This window comes from Arachis hypogaea, chromosome 10 (genome assembly GCF_003086295.3).
Source record: "Arachis hypogaea cultivar Tifrunner chromosome 10, arahy.Tifrunner.gnm2.J5K5, whole genome shotgun sequence".
Classification (NCBI taxonomy): Eukaryota; Viridiplantae; Streptophyta; class Magnoliopsida; order Fabales; family Fabaceae; genus Arachis; species Arachis hypogaea.
This window is the reverse complement of record NC_092045.1, coordinates 74,197,038-74,224,104: the sequence shown is the minus strand read 5'-3', so window position 1 is coordinate 74,224,104 and position 27,067 is coordinate 74,197,038. Positions and strand designations below refer to the sequence as shown.

Genomic DNA, 27,067 nt, shown 5'->3' with positions numbered 1-27,067 from the left:
AGGTGAACCTCTCTTGCTCATTAGTGAATTAAATACATAGGTTCAGCAAACTTTACCTCAAAAGAAATAAGATCCTGGTAAATTCTTAATACCCTGTATCATAGGCACCATGACCTTTGAGAAGGCTCTGTGTGACCTGGGGTCAGGTATAAATCTTATGCCACTCTTTGTAATGTAAAAACTGGGGATCTTTGAGGTACAAGCTGCAAGAATCTCATTAGAGATGGCAGACAAGTCAATAAAACAAGCTTATGGATTGGTAAAGGACATGTTAGTGAAGGTTAAAGGCCTTTACATCCCTGTTGATTTCATAATCTTGGACACTGGAAAGGATGAGAATGAATCCATCATTCTTGGAAGACCCTTCCTAGCCATAGCAGGAGATATGATTGATGTTGACAGAGGAGAGCTAGTCCTTCAATTGAATGGGGACTACCTTGTGTTTAAAGCTCAAGGATCTTCCTCTACAACCATGGAAAAGAGGCACGATAAGCTTCTCTCAATACAGAGTCAAACAAAGCCCCCACAATCAAACTCTAAATTTGGTGTTGGGAGGCCACAACCAAACTCTAAGTTTGGTGTTGAACCCCCACATTCAAACTCTAAGTTTGGTGTTGGGAGGTCCCAACAATGCTCTGAACATCTGTGAAGCTCCATGAGAGCTCACTGTCAAGCTATTGACATTAAAGAAGCACTTATTAGGAGGCAACCCAATTTTTATTTATCTATATTTCTATTGTTCTTTTATGTTTTATTAGGTTTATGATCATGTGGAGTCACAAAACAATTACAAAAATTAAAAATAGAAAAAAAAACAGCAGAAGAAAAAGCACACCCTAGAGGAAGAGATGTCTGGTGTTTAAATGCCAGAAACAAGCATATGTCTGGCATTTAACGCCAGAAACAAGCATCTGTCTGACATTTAACGCCAGAAACAAGCACCAAGCTGGCGTTTAACGCCAGAAACAAGCATCAGTCTGGCGTTAAACACCAGAAACAGGCTACATTTGGGCGTTTAACGCCAGAAACAAGCTATAGTCTGGCGTTAAACGCCAAGATTACATACAGAGGGCGTTTTACACGCCTAAAAGGTGCAGGGATGAGAAATCCTTGACACCTCAAGATCTGTGGACCCCACAGGATCACCTCAGGATTTGTGGACCCCACAGGATCCCCACCTACTCCACTTCTCTCTTCTTCACACAATCCAATAACAGTATACCCTTCACCAATCACCTCAATCTCTCTTCTCCATTACCCCTTCACCAATCACATCCATCCACTCTTCCCCATAAACCCCACCTACCTTCAAATTCAAAATCTCTTTCCCACCCAAATCCACCCTAAATGGCCGAAACCAAACCCCTCTCCCTCCACTATATAAACTCCTCCATCCTTCTTTATTTTCACAAAACACTACCCTCTCTTCTCTCCTTGGCCGAAACTTATACCTTTCTCCCTCTCCTCTATATCTTCTTCTTCTTCTTCTATTCTTTCTTCTTTTCCTCGAGGGTGAGCAACATTCTAAGTTTGGTGTGGTAAAAGCATAGCTTTTTTGTTTTTCCATAACCATTGATGGAACCTAAGGCCACAGAAACCTCAAGAAAGAGGAAAGGAAAGGCAATTGCTTCACCTCTGGGTCATGGGAGATAGAGAGATTCATCTCAAAAGCTCATCAAGACCACTTTTATGAAGTTGTGACCAAGAAAAAGGTGATCCCTGAGGTCCTTTTTATGCTCAAGAAAAATAAGTATCCGAAGATCCGACATGAAATCCGAAGAAGAGGTTGGGAAGTTCTCACCAACCCCATTCAACAAGTCGAAATCTTAATGGTTCAAGAGTTCTATGCAAACGCATGGATCACTAGGAACCATGATCAAAGCATGAACCCAAACCCAAAGAATTGGCTTACAATGGTTTGGGGGAAATGCTTAGATTTCAGTTCGGAGAACGTAAGGTTGGCGTTCAACTTGCCTATGATGCAAGAAGACGCACGCCCCTATACTAGAAGGGTCAACTTTAATCAAAGGTTGGACCAAGTCCTCATGGACATATGTGTGGAAGGAGCTCAATGAAAAAGAGACTCAAAAGGTAAGCCGGTTCAATTGAGAAGACTGGACCTTAAGCCTATGGCTAGAGGATGGTTGGAGTTCATCCAACGCTCCATCATCCCCACTAGCAACCGATTCGAAGCAACTGTGGATCGGGCCATCATGATCCATAGCATCATGATTGGAGAAGAAGTAGAAGTTCATGAAGTCATCCCTCTAGAACTCTACAAAGTAGCCAAAAAGCCCTCCAACTTGGCAAGGCTAGCTTTTCTTCATCTCATTTGCCATCTATGCAACCTAACTGGAGTTGTCATAGAAGGAGACATCCCCATTGAAGAGGATAAGCCCGTCACTAAGAAGAGGATGGAGCAAACAAGAGAGCCTATCCATGGATCTCAAGAGACGCATGAGGAAGCTCATAATCAAGAAATCCCTGAGATGCCTCAAGGGATGCATTTTCCTCCAAACAACTATTGGGAACAACACAACACTTTTCTAGAAGGACTGAGTCATGACATGAACCAATTAAGGGTGGAACACCAAGAACACTCCATCATTCTCAATGAGATTAGAGAAGATCAAAGAGCTATGAGGGAGGAGTAACAAAGGCAAGGAAGAGACATAGAGGAGCTCAAGAACACCATTGGTCCTTCAAGAAGAAGGCGCCACCATCACTAAGGTGGACTCATTTTTTAAACTTCCTTGTTCTTATCTCTCTGTTTTTCGGTTTTTGAGCTTCATGTTTGTCTATGTTTGTGTCTTTATTACATGATCATTAGTGTCCAGTGTCTATGTCTTAAGGCTATGAATAATTCCATGAATCCTTCACCTTTCTTAAATGAAAAATGTTGTTAATACAAAAGAACAAGAAGTACATGAGTTTCGAATTCATCCTTGAAATTAGTTTAATTATATTGATGTGGTGACAATACTTTTTGTTTTCTGAATGAATGCTTAAACAGTGCATATTTTTATCTTGTTATTTATGAATGTTAGAATTGTTGGCTCTTGAAAGAATGATGAAAAAGAGAAATATTATTGATAATCTGAAAAATCATGAAATTGATTCTTGAAGCAAGAAAAAGCAGTGAAGAACAAAGCTTGCGAAAAAATAAAAAAATTAAGAAAGAAAAAGAAAAAGCAAGCAGAAAAAGCCAATAGCCCTTAAAACCAAAAGGCAAGGGTAAAAAGGATCCAAGGCTTTGAGCATCAATGGATAGGAGGTCCCAAGGAAATAAAATCCAGGCCTAAGCGGCTAAATCAAGTTGTCCCTAACCATGTGCTTGTGGCATGCAGGTCCAAGTGAAAAGCTTGAGACTGAGTGGTTAAAGTCGTGATCCAAAGCAAAAAGAGTGTGCTTAAGAGCTTTGGACACCTCTAACTGGGGACTTTAGCAAAGCTGAGTCACAATCTGAAAAGATTCACCCAGTCATGTGTCTGTGGCATTTATGTATCCGGTGGTAATACTGGAAAACAAAGTGCTTAGGGCCATGGCCAAGACTCATAAAAGTAGCTGTGTTCAAGAATCAACATACTTAACTAGGAGAATCAATAACACTATCTGAACTCTAAGTTCCTATGGATGCCAATCATTCTAAACTTCTAAGGATAAAGTGAGATGCCAAAACTATTCAGAAGCAAAAAGCTATAAGTCCCGCTCATCTAATTAGAACTAATATTCATTGATAATTTGAGATTTATAGTATATTCTCTTCTTTTTATCCTATTTGATTTTTAGTTTCCTGGGGACAAGCAACAATTTAAGTTTATTGTCGTGATGAGTGGATAAATTTATACGCTTTTTGGCATTGTTTTTAGGTAGTTTTTAGTAAGATCTAGCTACTTTTAGGGATGTTTTTATTATTTTTTATGCAAAATTCACATTTCTAGACTTTACTATGAGTTTGTGTATTTTTCTGTAATTTCAGGTCTTTTCTGGCTGAAATTGAGGGACCTGAGCAAAAATCTGATTCATGCTGAAAAAGGACAGCTGATGCTGTTGGATTCTGACCTCCCTACACTCGAAATAGATTTTCTAGAGCTACAAAACTCCAAATGGCGCGCTCTCAATTGCGTTGGAAAGTAGATATCCAGGGCTTTCCAGCAATATATAATAGTTTATACTTTATTTGAGTTTAGACGATGCAAAATGGCGTTCAACGCCATCTCCATGCTGCATTCTGGAGTAAAACGCCAGAAACACGTCACAAACCAGAGTTAAACGCCAAAAACACGTTACAACATGGCGTTTAACCCCAAGAGAAGCCTCTGTACGTGTAAAGCTCAAACTCAGCCCAATCACACACCAAAGTGGGCCCCGGAAGTGGATTTCTGCACTTAGACTTATTTCTGTAAACCCTAGTAGCTAGTTTAGTATAAATAGAACTTTTTACTATTGTACTAAGGGTCTTTGACCGAATCTTTTTTATCAATCTTGGTATCTATCTTTGGATTATCTTTTGATCCTTTGATCACGTTTTGGAGGCTGGCCTTTCGGCCATGCCTAGACCTTGTTCTTATGTATTTTCAACGGTGGAGTTTCTACACACCATAGATTAAGGTATGGAGCTCTGCTGTTCCTCGAGTATTAATGCAATTACTATTGTTCTTCTATTCAATTCATGCTTATTCTTATTCTAAGATATTCGCTGCACTTCAACATGATGAATGTGATGATCCGTGACACTCATCATCATTCTCACCTATGAACGCGTGCCTGACAACCACTTCCGTTCTACCTTAGATTGAGCGCGTATCTCTTAGCCTCCATTCCGAAAGATCGGAGTCTTCGTGGTATAAGCTAGAATTATTGGCAGCCATTCCTAAGATCTGGAAAGTCTAAACCTTGTTTGTGGTATTCTGAGTAGGATCTGAGATGGGATGACTGTGACGAGCTTCAAACTCGCGAGTGTTGGGCGTAGTGACAGACGCAAAAGAATAACTGGATTCTATTCCAATATGATCGAGAACTAACAGATGATTAGCCGTGCTGTGACAGAGCATTTCAACCATTTTCACTGAGAGGATAGAAAGTAGCCATGACAACGGTGAAACCCAACATATAGCTTGCCATAGAAAGGAGTAAGAATGATTGGATGAAAGCAGTAGGAAAGCAGAGATTCAGAAGGAACATAGTATCTTCATGCACTTATCTGAAATTCCCACCAATGAATTATATAAGTATCTTTATCTCTATTTTATGCTTTATTTATCTTTATATTCGAAAACCATTATAACCATTTGAATCCGCCTGACTCAGATTTACAAGATGACCATAGTTTGCTTCATACCGACAATCTCCGTAGGATCGATCCTTACTCACGTAAGGTATTACTTAGACGACCCAGTGCACTTACTGGTTAGTTGTGCGAAGTTGTGACAAAGTGTGATTCACGTTTGAGAGCTCCAAGTCTTTGGCGCCATTGTTGATGATCACAATTTTGTGCACCAAGCCCTGGTATTGTCTTCTTTGGCCACATTGGCATAGAACTCCTTGATGAGGTTTGCATTTATCTTTGTTTCTAGCTTCGTGAGCTTTTGCCAACCCTTCTATTCAATCTTCTCTCTAATCTGTGGCCACTCATCCTCGTTGAACTGGAATGTCAACTCTGGCAGTATTTTTTTGTGTTTTATCCGTTCAAATTGGAGCTCATGGAAGGCGGTCTTGAATCTCCTTTCATCGAAAGGAATGCTCTCCACCGGTTCCTTCCCCTGTTGCCTCTTGGAGCTTGATGATGCCATGAGTAGGAGTTGGTATGTGAAGGTATTGAGGGGTATGGATTGATGATGGAATTCGATCGGGTTTAGATATGGTGTAGCTTAGAGGATTGTGTTTCAGAAGAAAGAAGAGAGAGATGGATTGGACGGATAGTTGTATATGGAAAGGTTTAGAGTGAGGGTTGTTATATAGGAGGATGATGAGACTTAAAGGGTGTGGATTGATAGAAAAATCCAATGGTGGACGGTTGGGGTTTAGCATTAGATGGGCACAAGGATCACCATCTTTATGAATTGATTGGTTCGGTCTCCAAGGTTATCCTACTCCCAATGTTGCATGGCAACACTTACCAAGGTACTCCCCTTGAGGAAAAGTGTGTAGTTCCGTTATCAAAGTGGCCGAACCCCCCTTCAATTGGTTGTCCCTTCAATTTCTTCCAACATTCCCTTTAATATCCTTGCACAACAAAAGAAAAGAGAGATTAGTTTGAATTGTGGTGGAAGGAAAATTTTTGGATGCTAGCCACCCCCCTTTTTTTTGCTTTTGATTAACTAAGAGCCATTCATGAATGAAAACCAACCGACCAATCAAGTGCTCATGCATGCAACGTTGGTGACACCAAACTTAGTTTGTGATCATGTGGTGAAAAAAATTTGATTAAGGCTCTAAGGTTGACATAATATGAATTGTGTTCAAGCTCTCTTAGTGTGCCTTGAACACTAAACTTGTCATTCACTATATGCTGCATGTAGAGGTTCTTATAAGTGCTTGTCAAAGTTGGTTTAGGATTCATGAACCTTGCTTTATTAACTACTATCAAAGATTAAAAGGAAAGGATATAGAACATGGGTTGCCTCCCATGAAGCGCTTCTTTAACGTCATTAGCTTGACGTCTGGCCTTTGTCAGGGTGGTAGGTAGTGCTTCAAATCTTCCACTCTTGCAGTGAATATATCTCTATTGGCTTTGTTAAGAAGCTCCACATGTTCTAAGGACAGAATTTTGCTGATGGTGTACACTTGAGGTAGCTGAGATGGGATGATGGGGAGATGAGGTAGGATAGGTGGAATATAAGCAGAGACCACTTCATCTCCTGGAGAAAAATCTTCTGTAGGGATCTTCTTGTTCCTCCATCCCCTTGGGGCCTTTTTCCTTATTTCCCTCGATGTTACTTTGCTCCTTGTGGTTCCTTCTTTTATGATGGTTTTGTTGCTTGTCTCATGTGACTCTGGTGGGTCTGGCTCCTCTTGGGTTACACTTGGCTGTTGTTCCTTCTGACCACATTGCTTGTCAACCATAGGGATTCTCAGGTGTGGTGCTTGTGCTCTCGTGCTTGTCTCTTCCATCAGTTCCTTATTGCGATCTTCCCTTGACTCATTGTTATCATGATCTGCTTCTTGTGAGGGTTTGAAGACATTGAAGGTGAGTTGTTCATCATGTATCCTCAATATTAGTTCTCCTCGCTCCACATCTATAAGTGCCCTGGCTGTAGCTAAGAATGGTCTTCCAAGGGTGATGGGATGGATGTGATTCTCTTTTATCTCCAAGATAACAAAGTCTGTGGAAAGGAAGTAGTTCCCAACCTTCACTAACACATTTTCAACCACTCCTATTGCCTGTTTTTGAGTTTTGTCGGCTAGTTTGATGATTACCTTCGTGGGTGTTATCTCATTGATTTGGAGCTTTTTCATGAGGGATAGAGGCATTAAGTTGATGCTTGCTCCCAGGTCACAGAGTTCCTTATTAATCATTGCTTCTCCTATAGCACAGGAGATGTGAAAACTCCCTGGGTCCTTCTTCTTTGTAAGTGGCTCTGTTTGAATGAGAGCACTGCACTCCTTATTCATCACTATTGTTTGCCCACCCTTCAGTGAACTCTTTTTGGTTTGCAGCTCCTTTATGTACTTGATGTATGAGGGCATCTGCTGCAGAGCCTTAATTAACGGTATGTTCACATGAAGGGATGCAAACATGTCGAGGAACCTTGAATATACTCTCCTTGCTACACCACCCTTGAGCCTTTGGGGAAAAGGTGCATATGGGTTCAGAGTCTTCTCTTTCTTTAGCTCCTCTTGATTTTTCTCTTCATGCTTTTCCTTTGGATTGTCTTGGAAGTGTTCTATTTGTGTGTTTGCTTCTTCCACACTTCTCTCATCACTTAGAGTGATCATCTTGCATTCCTCCCATCTTACTTTCTTTGCTTCTCCTCTTGGGTTCTTCTCTGTGTCACTTGGAAAACTATCGGTAGGTTTGGGAAACTGTTGAGATAGATACCCCACTTGGGACTCCAGCCTTTTGATGGTGTCTCCCTGGTTTTTTATATTGGCTCGCACTTCATCCTTGAACACTCTATTTTCTTGGACTTCCTTACATATGTCTTCAAGTAAAGTCTCAATTCTGGAGAGTCTATCTTCGGTTGGTGATGGTGGGTTGAGGTTAGGAGGTTGAGAAGGGTGATTAGGTAGGTGTTGATATGATCTCTGTGAGGAGTGTTGGTGAGTTGTATTGTTGTTGGGATTGTGGTTGTGGCGTCTCTGGTCTTGGCCTTGGTCTTGTTGGTTTTCCCACCCAAAATTAGGGTGGTTCCTCCAACCAGAATTCTAAGTTTTGGAGTATGGATCATGGATCTGTCTGGGTGAGTTTCCAACATAATTGGCTTATTCCCAGTCACCTTTTTCTCCTGCATTCACTCCTTCTTGAGCCGGTGATGAAGTGGTGATTGCTACAACTTGGTTCTCTTCCACCTTCTTGGTAAGGTCAACTAACTGCTTGGTGATCATCTTATTTTGAGCCAGCAGTTCATCCATGTGGTTTAGCTCCATCACTCCTCGAGTGTTGCTCCTTTCAGAAGTATAGAAGTAGTCATTCTCAGCTACAGTCTCAATGACATCTATGGCCTCTTCAATGGTCTTCTTCTTGCTTAGAGAGCCCCTGATGAATGGTCCACGGCCTTATTTGACTCGTAGGAAAGACCTTCATAGAAGATTGACGATCGGATTTTTGACGGTTTAGAATTTCACTAATGAAGTCTCGTTGTAAAGTATAGTTTCTAAACCAAACAATAATCCTTTCGTACAAAAAGTTGTTTGTCACTAGTACAAACCGCTAGAATTTATAAACCGAAGTATTGGACCTCGGGTCGTTCTCCCTAGGATTTACAATAAAGTGTCTTGTTATTGGTTGTGAGTTATATTTGGGTTTTTAAGATTTTAGACAAGAAATATAAATGGCAAAGAAAATAAACTAACAACTACCAAAGCTCTTAGCGAGATATGAGAACTAGAAGTCCTATCCTAGTTATCCTCCTCAATTGTGATGGCAAATTGTTCATTGCTCCCACTTAGTCAACCTCTAGCCATGGAGGAAAGTCAAGTGGATGAATCAATTTGATTCCTCAAGTCCTAATCAACTCCTAAAGGAAAGACTAGCTTTAGAGGTATTCAAATCGATTAGCAACTTCTAATTATCAATCAACAAAGGGATTAGATAACTCAAGAGTCACCAATTACTCTACCTAGGCCAAGAGGAACAAAAGCTACACTAAAATCCAACCAAGCATTTCATCAAACACTTGGAAGGCATAAAAGAAAAGCATAGTAAATTGACAACAAGAATAGAATCTAACAACAATTATTGCAAAGAATTAACAACAACAATCAAGGAAATCACAACTATCATGAATTACCTCAAATTGCATTATTGGAAGAAAGCAAAGGAACAACAATATATCCAAAAACAAAGTGAAGAATTACAATTATCAAAGCACATAACTAGGAAGAGAGAGATGAGAAGATTAAGAATTGATAAAAGAAAATTGAATCAAAGCATGAATTAAATCTAGATCTAAGAAGAGAGATTATCCTAAACCTAATCCTAATCCTAGAGAGAAGTGAGAGTTTCTCTCTCTAGAAACTACTTCTAAAACTAACTAACTATCTAATTCTCTCCTAATTCGTCTATGAGTGTGAAAGTGTGTCAATGTATATCAATCCCCTTCAATCCTTGGCTCTTATATGCATTTTGGCGCCAAAGTTGGTTGCTGAAAACCTTCCAAAATCGCCAGGCACGTGTTGCATTAGTGAGGTCATGTGCCATCATCGGCGCGTGCGTGCACGGTACGCGTGCGCGTCCTTGGCCTGTTTCGCAATGTGCGCGCGAGCGCCTTGTGCGCGCGAGCGCCTTGTGCGCGTACGCGTGCTTGGCCGAAATCAACTCTTTGGCTTTTTGTGCTTCTCTCCACTTGCATGCTTCCTTCCTTGCTTCCTTTGATCCATGCCTAGCCTATTTCAATCCTGTAATTACTAGCAAACACATCAAGGCATCTTATGGAATCAAAGAGAAACTTAGAATTCATCAAAATAAGGCTCAAAAAGCATGTTTTTACATTTAAGCACGAATATGGGAGAGATAACAAAACCATGCTAATTCATAGGCTAAATGTGACAAAAGGTTATCAAAAATACTCTAAATTCAATACCAAACAAACCGTCAAATTGGGGTTTGTCAAAGATGTGTAGTTGAACCCATTCATTGAACATGTCTGGTGGGCACCTTCTTGTTAAGTCCTTAAACCTCTCCCAAGCCTCATAGAGAGTTTCACCATCTTGTTGCCTGAAGGTTTGTACCTCAGCTCTCAACCTGTTGATTCTTTGAGGGGGGTAAAAACTTGCCAAAAATTTGTTTACCACATATTCCCAATTTGTCAAACTCTCCTTTGGGAAAGATTCCAGCCATTTAGATGCTTTGTCCCTGAGTGAAAAAGGGAACAAAAGCAGTCTATAGACATCCGGATGAACACCATTAGACTTCACAATGTCACATATTCTTAGGAAGGTGGTTAGATGTTGATTGGGGTCTTCTTGGGCACTTCCTCCGAATGAACAATTGTTCTGAACAAGGGTGATGAGCTGGGGTTTTAATTTAAAGTTATTGGCATGTATGGTCGGCTTTTGGATACTACTTCCATAATTTCCTGGGTTTGGATTGATGTAGGAGCCTAGAACTCTTCTCTCTTGCCCAGCATGATTCACAGGGCCCTCTCTGGCATGGTTGTGAGCATCTCCTTCATGGTTGTTTTCCATATTCTCCTCCATGTTTGTTTCAAAGTATTCTTCATCTTCCTCAGCACCAACAGCTCTTTTCTCTCTTGCTTCCCTCCTTAATCTAAGGAAGGTCCTCTCAGGTTCCGAATCAAAGGAAGTTGAAGCTCCGCTTTTTCTCCCTGTCATACAACGAATAGAGCACACAGCAAGAAATAAAATGAAGAGATTATTCTTGTTAGAGTGGCTGTTAGTATGAGTGGTGCAGATTATCAAACAGTTAGTGGATTAGTGAGCAGAATTGTAAATAATAACAAAGAAAAAGAAAACAAAGAGGGAAGAGGGGATTAGGAAGAAAATAACTGAAACTAAAGGTAATTGACTAGGTAAAATAAACAATCAAAAGAAAATGCTCAATCTAGTGAACTTCCAACTTAATCATTGTCAATACAAAATCAATCTCCGGCAACGGTGCCATAAACTTGATGCACAAAAATTTATCTCTCAACAAATTTCCCTTCGGCAAGTATACCGAATTATCGTCAAGTAAAAATTCACAATAGAGTGAGGTCGAATCCCACAGGGATTGATTGGTCAAGCAACTTTAATTGGAAAGATGTGCTAGTTGAGCTAACAGAAATTGAGTTGAGAATTGTAGAAAATTAAATAGCGGGAAAGTAAATTGCAGAATCTTAAATGGGAATTTGGGGAAATGAGCATGAAGATAAATGGCAGAAAGTAAAGAAAATGGGTAAGATCAGAAATGGGGGATTCATTGGACTTAGTAGATGTTGCATTCTCCGGATCAAATTCATTCTCATCTCTTCCTCAATCAATGCATTCATTGATCTCCTTGACAATCTTAGGTGATTGGATCCCAATTCCTTGGCAACCCAATCTCTCTAAGCTTGAAAAATTGCCCAATTCCTTGATTTAATTGCTCATGGGAAAAGATAAAGTATGGTCACTGATTATACCACATGTATTTCCAAATTAAAGTGTTGGGAGGATTACATATCACTATATGCGTCCAAATCCCAATTTGGTCCAACATGAGAAAGCATTTCTAGCATAATCTCCTCATCCCTTTTCCAAGGCTCAGAGGAAACCCAATTATAGAGAGTTTTTTTTCTAAGACAACTAACCAATTGAATTAAGATCGAAAGCTTTCTAGTAAATCAAGAGAAAAGAAAGAGGAAGAAGAATGAAAACTATAATTGATCCATCAAATTACAACAGAGCTCCCTAATCCAATGAAAGGGGGTTTAGTTGTTCATAGCTCTGGAAATGGAAATGAAAAATGGTAGAAAAAAGTACATTCTTCAGTAACTAGAAAAATATAGAAAAATAAATATACAAGGTGTAGTTCCTCAAATTGCCAAGCTTTCTTTTAGTTCAAAACTATTCCTATATATACTACTCTTCTTGATCTTCTAGTTAGTTCTTCAAGTCTTGGATATGGGCCTTTGATCTTGGGTTGAAGCAGTTACAATCTTTAGTGGGCTCAGCTTTGCTTTGTAGAAAAGTGTGAGTTAGGCATGGACGTTAGTTAGGACGTTAGTAGTGTTAACGTTAAGTGAAAATGTGGGTTCAAGAACGTTAGTGACGATCACCTTTTCCACTAACGTTCCAACCCACTAATGATCCACGTTAACTTCAACGTTAGTGGCACTAACGTTGCCTCTTGATCCTTGGCAAACGTTATTAAAGTTCACCTTTTTCAATAACGTTGGCTCTTAGGTCTTCTCCCCACGTTAGAGTTCACATTAGTGTAACTAACGTGACCCTTAACGTGGGCATGCCTAAGCTTTGAGAGCGTTAGTGACACTTACCTTTGTCACTAACGCTCCAAATGCCCCTCCTTCCCACGTTAGAGTTCATGTTAATTGGATTAACGTGACCACTAACGTGGTGGTGATTGCCATCTCCAACGTTAGTGACAAAGGTGAGTGTCACTAACGTTGGCCCATCATGCTTAGCTCCACGTTACTCTTCACATTAGTGGTCTTAACGTGACTACTAACGTGGGCACTCTTGGCTTAGTCCAACGTTAGTGACAAAGGTGAGTGTCACTAACGTTGGCGATTGCTTCCTCCCCCCACGTTAGAGTTCACGTTAATTGGATTAACGTGGCTAAATGTGCCTTTGTGGAATGTTAGTGGCATTCACTTTTACCAACGCTACAAGCTTGTCCCCATTCCACGTTAGTGGTCACGTTAATTATCTTAACATGACAACTAACGTGACTCCTTCTTGCTTCCTTTGTCCTGAAATCAAGTAATTAAAGTGCATCAAAGCTCTGTTCCAAGTCACGAGATTATGTATCATCAATTATATCATTCAATTCCTGCCTAATTCTCATGAAATCATGTAAAGTTCACAATGTTTGCTTGAATCAAGGTGTAAGTGTATTTTCATCCAAAACTTGCTTATTTACTAAGAAAATGCATGAAAGTATCCTAAAACAGTAAAGAAAAGATCAGTGAAACTGGCCAAGATGCCCTGGCATCAGTCGTCTAAGTCATTGGCTCCACTCAGTGCTCTTTCTCGGCCAAGCACTTCAAAGAGGAAGCGTCCTACTACAAAGGAACCCGCTCCTGAACCTTTGAGACCTAAGTCTAGGTCAGTCCCTCTTAAATCGTTTAAGGAGCTTCACAACATTGATTCTTTTGAACACAAATCTCAGTTTATGACCTTCCACTCCAACTACAACCCTCACCATTTTTGCTCAGCCATGAACCATGACTTTTATGAAGGTGTTGTTGTTCATCGTCCCATATGCCCCACTTTTTTGGCTGACTTACCAAATCTGAAAAAGAAAGGTTTTACATTTGTTGAAAATATTGATTTTCTAGAATGGAATCAATTTTTCAAAATTAAAAAACTTGTTTACCCAGTTTTAGCTCTAGAGTTTTGTACAAATCTGACCTACCATAAGGGAAGTATTCACTCGTATGTCAAAGGTCGTAAAATTGTCTTGAATAGTAAATCTATTAGTGACTCTTTAGAATACACTGGTGTTGGTATACTATGCTTATACTACGGGTAAGTGGGATGAGGGGTTGGGTGTTTTATATAAAGATGCTCTAACTCATGTGGGTGAGAATATTTCTCTTATTGATGGCCTTACATCTATTCACAAAGTCCTCGGCCCTCTTCATGCGCAATTGCATCGTATAGTGAACCACATTATTCTACATCAAAGCGGCTTATATCATAGGGTGTCTTTCTGTGATACTTTAGTTTTATATGCTATCATCACTAAAATTGAAATATCTTTTGCATATTTAATAGTGAGGCATATGTTTGACTGCATAAGGAATGACAAAATTATGGCTCTTCCGTATGGCATATTTTTAACTTGCATATTTGAACAATTTGATTTTGACCTTTCAAATAAATCATATGAAAATAGACACCCATATCTAAAAGGAGGTGGTTCAGTGAAACAGCACAAGAAAGGGCCTACGAGAACTGAAAGGGTAGTTCTTGATGGTGAACTCGACAACACTCATCCTCCTTCTACCTCAGGAATCTCAGCCTAAACTGGTCACAAATCACTCCTTTTTAGAGTTGTGAAGGATATTTTGCAAGAGTTTATGAACCTATCCAAGCATCTAATCTCTACAAGAAAACAAGAAAGGAAGCTTGCGGTCAAACATGAAAATGTCCTTAGAAAGTCAAAAGACAGAGTAGCCATCCTTATGAAGTATGTTGACAACATTAATGAGGACGAAACAATGGCCATTGACCTAGAGGAACCACTTGATTCTAAGGAGGATGAATTGGATGTTAGAGGATGTCTCTAGTTGCTGGTCTCTATTATTTGGACATTTGTCTCTTGGAACTATTGTAGTTTGTTTTAGCCTCTGTTTTATTTTGGATGACTGTAAACACTAATAAATGTTATATTTTGCTTTTGATTTTAATCAAGTTTTTATAAACTTGAAACTCTAACCATTTTTGCTGACTTCCATTGCTTCTAGCTTCTCCCGTGATGACAAAAGGGAGAGTAGTAGAAGAAAGTAGAATTGAATAGTTTAGAATTTTTGGATTTCATAATTTTTATTTTGTTGCAGGTAATATGGCATACTCTATTTTAGAATATTTTTTTTCATGCTCTGTTCTGGTTTTATGCTATGTTTTAAAATGATTAATTTTTTTGTACTATGGTTTAGAATTCTTTGACGATTTCTCTATTCATTGATAACTATTGCATTATTTTTTGAACAAGTGTTGATGATACACTTAGACCATGATCAAGTGTTTGGTTTCATTGGTTGAAAATGAAACAAAACAATTGTGCTATCTGTAAAAAATTGTGCTATCCGTATGTTGTGTATAGTTGTGTGTTCTGTGTGTAGATATTTAAATAGGAAACAAAACATGAGCACAAAGTCAGGGGGAGCAATCCTTGAAAAAAAGGGGGAGCACATCAAAACTACTAGATGTCATCAAAGGGAAGTGCCTTAACATTATCTAATTCAATTCTTTTGATTCTATCCTTTGAAATTATGTTTGTCATCAAGGGGGAGATTGTTGAGTTAAGAATGAATATTAATTTAATAATGATGATAAACATTAATTTATTGGCCGGTTAAACACCCAATTGGGTTTGAGTGGTTCATTTAAGTGATGCAGGCCCAAATAATTGAGTAGCAATCCAAACAAATGAAACAAAGCAATCAAATGTACTGAATGGATATTAAATCCACAACTAAGCCCAATACAAAGTGAAACAAAGAAAAGCGTTCAATAAAGCTAAGTTTCAACATGCTTCAAATCTGGTAAACACTTGAAAGAGAGAGAGAAAGAGACCTTCACCTTCAAGCTCACTTACACCAGAGAAGAAAGAAAGAGAAAGCTCATAAAAAAAGCAAGAGTCTAATCAAAATAAATTAAAAGCATGTTACACCAAGTCAGGGTTAAAGGTAAATAATTTCTTTTTGCATGCAAGTTGATTTCTTCACTTCTTCTCCTACTCTCTGTGATGCCATTTAAAGAAAAAAAAAAGAAAATGGTAGTTGATTATCTCTGTTGTGTATCAATGGTTAAAGTTATTACTTGGAGTCAAAACACATTTTCAAAATTTTGAATTTGGAATTATCATTGAGCAAGCTCATTTCTGCTGCTCTGATGTCCTTGGTCAAGCAAATGGATCAAATTTTAAATGCCTAATTTAGGGGTTGATTGAAAAAAAAAGAAAGGATGAATTTTGAAAGTTCAAAGTCCAAGAAGTTGACTTGGAAAAAATCCTAATTTTGGCTAAAAGCAAGGTACAAAAAGAAAAATTGAATATGAGCATAGAACAAGGAGGGAGGGAGGGAGAGAGAGAGAGAGAGAGAGAGAGAGAGAGAGAGAGAGAGAGAGAGAGAGAGAGAGAGAATCCTCACTACTAATTTTGAAGTCTTGGAAGCATTGCACTTACACTAAAGGGAGAATTCCGCCAAGATGAAGAACAAAGTGATTAGTTCAGATGCTGAGTTCAGTTCATAGAGTCAAGAGTGTTATTCATCATTTCCTTCATGTTTTACTATTTGTATTTCAGTTTCAATGTATATCTTTCTTAGTTTTCTTTTTCTTAGTTTTCTTTGAAAGGTAAAAGACAAGAAAGAGAGGCATTGAAAAAAGCCATAGAGTGAAAAAGGTTGAGAGATACACTTGAGAGAAAAGTCAAGAGTGATTTCAGATTTCTTTTGGTTGTATCTTCTGTCTTGTGTCATGTACCTAAGAGGTATCCCTTGTTAAGTTGGGTAAGCACTTAGTGCAGTAAGTCTAGGTATTAGCATAACCAAGTCAAGTTTATGTTCAAGTTTGTGTGCCCATATAGGATTACGTTGAGTCCTATAGAATTGGTGTATGTAATACTTGGATTATAGTGAAAATTTCACCAACATTATAGTGAAAACTGGAGGTAGGTTGTATTGCACAAGGCAACTACTGAACTATGATATATGGCTGTGTCATCTTCTTTCTCTTTGCTTTAGTTCTATTTTCTGGTTTTATGAGACAAAACAAGATTGTCTCCTGAATTATTCGTTGCGTAAACCAAATAGAAATCAAGTTCAAAATTTTGTGTTTAACGCTTAATTATTTAAAGTTAAAAAAGGCCATAGATTTAACTCCCCTCCTCTAAACCTTCTGAAACCTTCAGTATACAATAAGTAGTTATCCCTTTTCTATCTACTTTAAAAAAATAGAACAAGAGAGTAAAAGAATTATACAATATAACTTATTTAGTTATTCTTTTGGCTAGAAAAAAAGATAGTTGAAAAACATACTTTATTTTACAAGCCTTTACTTTAAAAATTTTATAATTTATAATCATCTTACCATTTTCTGCTTTAAAATTATTTCGATAATCTTTTCATAATATTTAATAGGTATTAGTCCCTCTTATATATAATTTACATCTGCTCTAAATCTACCATAACTTTAAATTCAAATTTTTCTCCTCCAATAATTATGAGTACAGGAATATACCATTTTTGACTAACTAATAACATTAACTCATTAATTCAAATTAAGTATTTTATTAACTCACAATCTCCTCCTCATCTTTTATTAATTCTAGTCGCTCTTTATTATTTTTGTGCTTTTATTATATTCTCTCCCTCTAATTTTAATATCTTATAATTAAAAAAATATCTTGTTGCCTTAACTTAGAGATTTCTTATTTTAATTTTTTTTAGAAGTTTTAAGAAAGTTTTGTTCTTGAAAATTTTAAACCTGTTGTATATATATATTTTTTTATCTCTACTGACCTCACCTACTCCTTAATTTCTTCCTTTTTTTTAACTAAATCATTTAATTGTAATATAAATACATTTTTTAGTGGAGAATCTTTTAACTTATCTATTACAGATATTAGTATACCTGTCTATTTCCTAGTTAATATATCAATAGGCTCGAACTGATTTTTTGTGATCATATATTAACAGATTTTACACAGTTATTATAACAACATATTTCTGGTTTTAAATAATATTCATCCTCTGGTTCTGATAAACTTGAACAAGAATTTATATCTAGTTGTTATGTAAAATTATCTGAATAATCTTACAAGTATTTAGACTCTATTTTTATTTCTGATTCGTCATCGATTAATATAGTTATTAGTGCTTGTCTTACTTTTTTATTACTAATTTTATTTATATTTTTTTATTTTGTAGTTATTTACATAATGACCTAATTTTTTATATTTTTAACAGATTATTTATTTTTTATTCTTTGCACTTTTTATTATTTTATTTTTTTCTTATTTTTTATTATTATATTTTTGTTTTTTTATAATTTTCTTTTGACTTGTACATAAATTTGTATTATACCTTATATAGTTCTTGATATTGATATTTATTGTCATTTTTCTTATTATTTCTTTTTTTAATAATTTACTTTTGGTTATTGGGTGCCTTTTCTGTAGCAATATCATATTGCTGGCAAAAATTTTCTAGTTCTTGCTTGTTACTAGCATTTTTTTGTTAATTTTTTTTTGCAGCCTAGTATTCGTACATATTTTTACTCTTATTTATACTATTATATTATGTATTTATCCAAATATTAATCTTTCGTATGGTATTTAAATACCAAATAAGGATTGTAATCTCTGTAATACTTTATCTTCAAAAGATTTGGGTAAGAATGTTATGAATCTTTCTTTTTAAAAAAAAAATTGATTCATCATTTCTCATGATGACTTTAGATATAAAAATATCTTAGTACTATCTATAATTAAATATGGTTGGACATCTTGAATTCATTAACTGAGTTTTAATTTTATCTTTAAAAATGTTTAGTTCTCCTAAGAAGTTTTTTATGATTGTAAATATCAAGGTTGTTGTAACATCCTGTAATCGATCTTCTTGTTTAACACTATTAAGGATTAACTCTTTTTCTTGTAAGGTGAAAAAGTTATCTCACTATATTTTTAATTGTTCAGTGAATCATTGAGTTATCAGTACAGTAACTTCTCTATTACTAGCTCATTTTAATTTATAGGTGATTGCCACCATCGTTATATTATACATTAAGTTTAAAATAACTTATTCACTTAATCCATCTAAATTTTATTCTACTAAATTAAATCTAGTAAAACTATTATGTACTGATTGTATCTTTTTCTCAAGACTTACATTTGCTGGGATTGGTCATAGACAATAATTTCTGAGTTTTGAGTAATTTTAATTTTTGAAGAATATTTTCTTAACATGTAACTATATTGTGTTGATAGCCGTCTTTTTCTAGTTTATTATTTTAAGTTTTTCTTTTAACTCTTCTATATTTGCTTTTACACTTATTCTAAGTTTGATTATGTCAAGACTTTAAAATTTGTATATAGATTTTTCTACAAATTTATTTTATTTATGTCTATGTTTAATTCTTTATAACTGTTTTTCATATCTTCTAAAACCGTATTAATATAATTATAGGACTTTTTTTATTTACATTGCCTTCCAAACTACTATCCTTATAAAGGGTAACTTCTAATTCCCAGTCTTGGACAATTATAGTTTTATAATTTTTCTAAAAAGGTATTGTGATTTTATTATTTGATCTGTACTAATTTTTTAAGTAGTATTTATTTTTGTTAAAGGACAAAATTCTCTTTTAAAGTTTTGAAAGTAATTATTAAATCAATCAAAGAAATATATAATAATATTATTTTTTTAGATATTTATAATATAATTCTCTTATCTTAATAGTTTTTTTTATATATCTAGTAAAATATCATTTTCTTAAATTTTTATTATATTTTGTATTAATTTTCACTAATTTATTATTTATTTATTTTAAAAGTTTTTTCTTTTATTATATCTAAAACCTGAGAGACTATAAGTGAATAATTAATTTTTACTCTAGACATAAAGATTGTTATACTAGGTGTAATATTATTTATTTTTATTATTTTTTTACTATAGTAACTTGATATTCTTTCATATTGAACTCTATGCATCCTTAGCCTAATATTCTTTTATATATATATATATATATATATATATATATATATATATATATATATATATATATATATATATATATCCCATTATCCCTTGTGGATGGCGGATGCGATGCTATGGAAGGCATGACCATGACATGTATGTAGAAATTATGGGGAGGGAGAGAGAAGAGAGACGGGGGGCAGTAATGGAAATTGATGCAAAAAAAGTAAATTTATTTGGGTGTTATATGTAATGTAATTAAAATAAAAAAAGAAAAAAATGTAATGTAATGTAATGACTAATGAGCAATGAGGGTGTTGGTGTTGCTGTGTTCAATTCATTTTGTTCTGTTGGATACATACATTGGTTGATCATCTCATCTCATTTCATCATCGTTATCAATTTAATTTCGGACCTTCTCCTTTTCTCTTTTTCTCTTCTCAGCTTCCCCAGCTACCTCCCAAACCCCCACTGCACCCTCAAACGGACGATCCGAAGATAAATCATCTCTTTCTTCTTTCTCTCTCTCGCTCTCTCTCTCCAACAAACACTAATAACCATCACTCATCTTTTCTTCTTCCTCCTCCTCCTCCTTCTTCTTCAGTAAATAAATTAGTAAGATAATATCTTTAACCTTTTTCTCTATCTCTTTTTCACCAATCTCTCTCTCTCTCTCTTTCCATATATACATATTTTATTTATTTTTCTCCCTTTGTGGGGTTTTAAAGTAACCTCTATTTTTGACGATCTTCAGGATCAGCTTGATCTTATGTCAATGGAAAATTTGTTACATTAAAACCCAGGTACGTCTCCCCTAACATGCTCTTATGCTTCATTTCTCTCTCTCTTTCTCTTGTTGTTAGTTTAGTATAGTTTTTTCTTTTCTTGTTTTCTTTTGTTGGGGGACACAGATTCACTGATAAACCTGAAAGCTGAAAAAAAGGAGGAAGCTTTTTTACATCTAGGGAAGTGGGTTGGGGGTGTGTGTGCGTCTTCTTATTTCCGTGATTATGGCTGTTGCTGAGAATGCTGGGGCCAAAATCGGTTCTTCCAGTCAAAATTTGGACAACAGTGTTGTCTCATCGGACACCACTGAGATGGAGAAATCAAAGGCAAGGTCTGGCGGCGGCGGCGGCGGAGGAGGAGGCGCTGTCAACGGTGGTGGTGGTGATCAGAATCTGAACGGTGTATTCAACCAAGACAGAGGTGCAAACACTGTTGTGTCAGTCACTAACGGTAATTACAAGGCTCAGGTGGGTCAGATTCGAAATGGGTTTGATGGAAACGGAGTCCAGGGTCAACAGATGGTGGTCAACAATGATGGGTATGTTGGGATTAATGCGGTAAGGAATGGGGAGAACTGTGGTGAGAGTTATAAGAGGGAGATGAGGGATTTGGAGGAGCTTTTGTCAAAGTTGAACCCCATGGCTGAGGAGTTTGTGCCGCCGTCGCTCGCCAACAGTCACGGTTACTTGGCTGGTCCTGGTGGTGCTGCTGCTTTTGGATTCGCCAACAATTTTCTGCTCCACAATAATTATGGCAATGCTAATGGCCAGACTAACAGAAGGGTATGAACTTGGAAGAATTTTTTTTTTATTTATCCAATGGTGGAATATTATCTTTTAACTTGTGCCTTGAATTTTTATTGATACAATAATTGCTTGTTGCAGAGGAAGAATGGCTATAGTCAAGGGAAGCGTAGAGCGAATAATAAGATGGATATGGAGAAAAGGGAAGAGATGATTAGGAGGACTGTTTATGTGTCTGACATTGATCAGCTGGTACATGTTTTTAGTTGTCTTATGGATTTTATCATTTCAGCTAACTTGCAAAGAATGCAATGTGTATTCACTTGGAAGGTGGTTTTTTATGTTGGTATCTAGGTTACCGAAGAGCAGCTGGCGGCTCTCTTTCTTAACTGTGGCCAGGTAGGAAACGGTTACATTTTGTTTGCTTGCGAGTTGCGACATGTGCTTCTTAATGACATTTGACCTTGTGATTACTTTTAAATGAACTCCTTTTTCATGAATATAGGTCGTTGACTGCCGCGTATGCGGGGATCCCAATTCTATTCTTCGGTTTGCTTTCATTGAGTTTACGGATGAAGGTAATGGTTCAACTTAATAAATGATGTCTGTATGCTCTAGTTATTAACATTTTGCCGTACTAATGCTATTATTTCTGCAGATGGTGCAAGGGCTGCTTTGAGCCTTTCTGGAACTATGCTCGGATATTATCCACTTAGAGTGCTACCTTCAAAAACTGCCATTGCACCTGTCAACCCAACATTTTTGCCCAGGGTAAGTTCTTTCTTTTTTTCTTTATCCCACATGGGCTCACTCAAGATATTTTCTAGAAGATGATTGATATATTCTTTTCGGTTCTACATTTCTAACGATGATTTATTCTCAGTCTGAAGATGAAAGAGAGATGTGCTCAAGAACAATCTATTGCACAAATATCGACAAGAAGGTGGTGATCTGACCCTTTCTTAGGATATATTAGTTTCGCTTTCTAATGTCTGTTTTGCAGGTTGCAGCAAATATGGCTCATTAATTCCTAACTTTTCTTTCTTGTTTCTGTTACAGCTCACTCAAGCAGATGTCAAAAGCTTCTTTGAATCTATATGTGGAGAGGTTAGTAACTGTTCATGGACCAGGAAATGTGCATTTGTTAGATGAATTGAAATATGTTATTATATAGTTCTCTAGGTCCATTGCTTAAGAGGTTTTTGTTGGTTGAATACAGGTTCACCGCTTGAGGCTTCTTGGAGATTACCATCATTCAACTCGAATTGCATTCGTTGAGTTTGCACTGGTAATAATTCATTTGTCTTTCTTATTTTCATCCGAGTCAGTTAATATTCACCTAATTCTTAATTTCCCATTTCTGAGCTATGCATCTGACTTTACTGCTATTTAAAGAGTTCCATTCTGTTCTTACTAATTATTGTTACATTCCACAGTAGTCGTGTCTTGTTGATAGCTTCTCTGGGAACATTTGGATCTTTCTATCATAATCATTTCTTAACAAAATAAATATTTGAGCATGCCAATCAATGAAATCGCTTGCAAATTGAAGTAGAGCCAACCTGTGAACTTAGTGCTGTGAAAATTAGGTTGTAATGGTAAATTTGTTCAAACAAAGTAAAAGTGATTAATTTATCCTGCTGTAGTCAGGGTCTTAAGAAGTTCCTTTGTTGCTCGTCCCTCAACTCCTTGCTATTAAAGTGTAACATGGAGGTGGGATCCACTCCATTTGATTTGTCATGCATTCGACATAGCTGCTCTGAGGTGTAACTAGAGCAACTAGAGGGACGAAGGGTGGGGTTGGTAAATTGGTGTGTACCGGGAAAGTCCCAAGTGGTTTACGGGAGTCTTTGATCTGGTATTTGAAAATGATTTTCCACCTTTGGAAGTTGAAGTGGATAAATATTAAATAATGTTGGTTCTCGACTACTTCTCACTCCTAACATGTACTATGATGCCTCATGTGGTTGAGAGATGTGGCTTCTTTTACTTTTAAATTGTGTGTTCCGTCTCCATTTAGTTTCAATTTTTTTTTCTATTTTTTATGGTATGCTTGGTTTGAAGGTAAAAATGGGCTGGAAATTATTGTGGATATTTACTTGTGGACATCCATGAAAAATTTCTCAACATTTTTATCCTCCAACCAAACGCTCCCTTGATATGATATATTGTCTATATTCTCCCAATTATTTTGTCGCCCTATGGTTTTTTGGTCTGATGAATTTGTTTGCCTCTTCCTTGCAGGCTGAGAGTGCAATCGCAGCTCTGAGCTGCAGTGGTGTGATTTTGGGTGCACTGCCTATAAGGTTGGATTGGCATACTCCTCCAGATTTCAACTGTAGTTAGAAAAACTAGAAAAAAGAAACACTATGAAATGAAGTCTTCAACTCTTAAACAATTATTATTTTTCTGTATGCAGGGTAAGTCCATCGAAGACACCAGTCCGTTCCCGTGCTCCACGCACTGCTATGCACTGAATCATCCTTAAAATGTTTCTGGGGTTGATTGCTGTTCTGAGATAATATTTACATATATACATACATAGAAACAGATATGTCGTAAGGTACCCGTTGGCATTTAGTCAAAACACTTTCTGTCCTCGAGTCTTGCAGTAATGGTATCTGTGTTTCCCCCCGGGTTTTTATTTCCTTAGCATATGTAGAGTTCGATGGCACTCGAGGATCTTGATGGGTTAATTTATGATGCACAATGTGTTGTGTTGACCTCGCAACGTGCAAACTTTATGGTTTGGATGTTTCCTAACATCCGGAATTTACTATTTAAATAGAAACTTGTTACAAAGCCTTCGTTCAACATGAGCTGTTTATTTGGTTATGATCTTTTTATTTAAACCTATGGTATGTCATATTAAGTAGCGGTTAATTGTCTATTGCATTTGGTATAGTTTGATGTTGTTTTCTTGTGCCAAAATTGGAATCTCACCCTTTTGCTTTGTTTGTTCCTTCTTGATATTACCGTAACATGGCCATCTACTGATATTGTCATGTTGCGTAGCCTAACCCAAAACCATCATCAAAACTCACTTGTAGTGTTGTATTTTTTTTTAATGTTTTTTTCTTAGTATAAACCAAGCATTGGATGCTATTAGTGTTGTGTTTTTCTGGGCATATTTTCTTCTACCAACCACTTGGTAGGTGGAGGATTAGATTCCGTGTCATGAGGAAGCCACCTTATTTTTCTGGTTTGGAATGATTCTCTATCGTTTTATTAAAACCACCACTCTTGATTACTTTTCCGAGTTTAGTTGTTATGCTATGCATGTGTTTGTTAGAATAATAAAATAGTGGGCGATTAAGTTATAATATTAAATGATTGGATTTTTGTATAATTTTTTTTCTTATACTAACACAAATTAAATCTATTTCTTATAATATATATTAATGTCACGAATTCATGTACCATTGACTTGTTTATAAATATATATTTATTTCGTCTTTCCCTGTTGGAGTATATGAATTCAGTCCCGACCCAACCATACTCCTATCGTACCATGAGTACTCTGTTCTTGAATGGGAGGTTGTATCGTAAGAAACTAAGAATAACTTAAGCCTTTTCACGCTTTCTTTATCAAAAACAAAATACAAGAAAACATAATCATTAATCAAGAATTCCGAATTAAAATTGGAAAAAAAAAAAGATTTTGCTAGTGTGTATTCAACAAATTTTTTTTTGGGACGTGTTATTCAACTATTCATGTGTGTGCGACTGTTTGCGCGTGTTTTTCCTTATGGATATTTAGGTTTATTTTTTTTTGTCAGCATGTTTTTGTTATGTCTGCACAATAATAACAAAGTCGTTGCCCAATTCAATTTTATTTTTGGCCCTTTATATTTGAGCTTCTTTCCGTTTTTCAAATTTACACGCTGCGAAATCAAAAGGCCCCATAGATTTATTTCACAAGTATATCAAGTGGAATGGTTCCTGAATAATTTTTCTCCCAGGCAAAATTATATAATGGAAAAACCTATTTTTGTATAAACTACCAAAAAGACTTTCGAATTATTAAACCGTTGATAAAAATACCTTTCAATTTTATTAGCAATAAAAATTTATTTTAAAATACGAATAAAATATTCAACTATGAAGAAAGGTTGCCGCTGTTAATAGAAATTAATTGACATTGTTGCTCTAGTCTTAGCTTTCACATAAAAAAAAAAAGGAAAGGTCCTCATCAGCAAAACAAGCCCATTATCCTCCACCAAATTCATCATCATCAACACGAGTACACCACCAGATTCAAATCGTTTTTTGTTTTTTGTTTTGCAGATATGCTCCATAGTCGTCGTGGTTCAGAGGAGTTATAACAAACAAGATTTGGGAGGCAAACGAACGACAGAATGTAACGGAAGAGGGAAGGTGGAGGAACATGGAAGTGGTTATGACAGTGCAAGAAGATAAAGATAACAGGAGTAATTTGAGTTGAGAAAGTCTAGGAAACAGTACTTTTATTAAAATTTTGTCAGTACTTTTATTAAAAATTTAGTCCCCACTTAATCAGTAAACAAAAAATGAGTAATTTTATATTAATATATATAATCTTACACTATTAAAAATGATTAATTGATAGTTACAAATTACAAAAGTTACTGGCTCCTAATACTCCTCGTTTGAGTATTTAACATGAATGTTATATTAGTTAATTTTTTAAAGGAAAAAAGACAGATAGGTCCCTGACTTTAACAAACGGAGGACAATTTAGTCTTTCTGTCTATTTGCCTCTCATACACCAAATAGAACTGGCTGACGTGGCTGAAATGGTATCCAGGTCTGGAAAGGGAATAAAGTTCGAAGGACAAATAGGTTCTTGAGAACGTAATTCATTATGCTTCTATATGTATCATATATTACTATCTAATTTAATAATCAAATATGTCACATGACACTCTTATTAAAATTGAGAGAATTTTTTTTTTCAAAATTAATAAACTCATTTCCTAAATTCTCTCATATACCTTTCTTCATTTTTCTATTTCTCTCTACTATTTTTACTATATATATAATTATATTTTATATTAGTAATTTGACAAATCAAAATATGTCATCCGATATTTTTTTACAATTAAAATATTTTAAATGTAAAAGTATACACATTAAATTATTTTAAATTTTAGATAACGAATGTTAAAATTAATTATTAATAAAAAATTAGACTTTTTTATATAAAAATAATAACTAAAAATCTTATTATTTAATTTTTTATCTGCAGATATCTTGGTCTTCTTAGCCAGAGACTTTTGCCAACTTACAACTTTTTTGTAAAAATAGTTTGATTTTATAAATTTTTTGTGCCATGCATAATTTATACTGTTAGAACAAAGTGAACTATAATTTAAAAAAAATTATTCTCGTAATGTTATTATGAATAAAAATACTAGTTCTAATATAATACACAAATGCACTAATACTAACTTAATACATGAATGATGCACAAATGAACTAATGCTAACTTGATGCATAAATAAATTGATGCTAACTAATGCCAATGCAATTTAACAAATTCTAATATAATACACAAATGTACTAAAACTGAACTAATGCAATTTAAGAAAAAAAGTAGAAACAGACCAAGTGTAATTTCTGCAATTTTAATACAAATAATTTAAATTGCAGAATACAACAAGTTAACTAGATTTCAAAATACAAGCATAATTTTATAAACTAAATTCTTATAATAGAAGTATAATAAACTAAATTCTCAAGGATCCATTTATTCTTCGAACTTTATTTGCAAAATGACATCAAGGACTTATTTGTCTTTCGAACTTTATTCTC

The 27,067-nt window shown here is 35.9% G+C and overlaps 1 protein-coding gene across 1 annotated transcript; it reads left to right on the top strand.

The window, feature by feature from the left end:
- The first annotated feature begins 19,863 nt into the window (after nucleotides 1–19,863).
- LOC112715681 (polyadenylate-binding protein-interacting protein 12) lies at nucleotides 19,864–24,088 on the top strand. The gene is made up of 12 exons (XM_025767473.3): nucleotides 19,864–20,360; nucleotides 20,500–20,548; nucleotides 20,657–21,313; nucleotides 21,416–21,526; nucleotides 21,629–21,673; nucleotides 21,780–21,852; nucleotides 21,933–22,045; nucleotides 22,158–22,217; nucleotides 22,334–22,381; nucleotides 22,494–22,562; nucleotides 23,519–23,580; nucleotides 23,694–24,088. The coding sequence occupies exons 3-12, from the start codon at nucleotides 20,756–20,758 to the stop codon at nucleotides 23,749–23,751; spliced, it is 1,197 nt and encodes a 398-aa protein (XP_025623258.1). The 5' UTR covers nucleotides 19,864–20,360; nucleotides 20,500–20,548; nucleotides 20,657–20,755; the 3' UTR covers nucleotides 23,752–24,088.
- The last annotated feature ends 2,979 nt before the right edge of the window (nucleotides 24,089–27,067 follow it).

Excerpts from the sequence above, each read along its gene's own strand:
- LOC112715681 (XM_025767473.3), top strand. The coding sequence starts at position 20,756 with ATGGCTGTTGCTGAGAATGCTGGGGCCAAAATCGGTTCTTCCAGTCAA. Across the intron at positions 22,046-22,157 it reads ACCCAACATTTTTGCCCAGG|TCTGAAGATGAAAGAGAGAT; the intron begins GTAAGTTCTTTC and ends ATTTATTCTCAG. Across the intron at positions 23,581-23,693 it reads TTGGGTGCACTGCCTATAAG|GGTAAGTCCATCGAAGACAC; the intron begins GTTGGATTGGCA and ends TTCTGTATGCAG.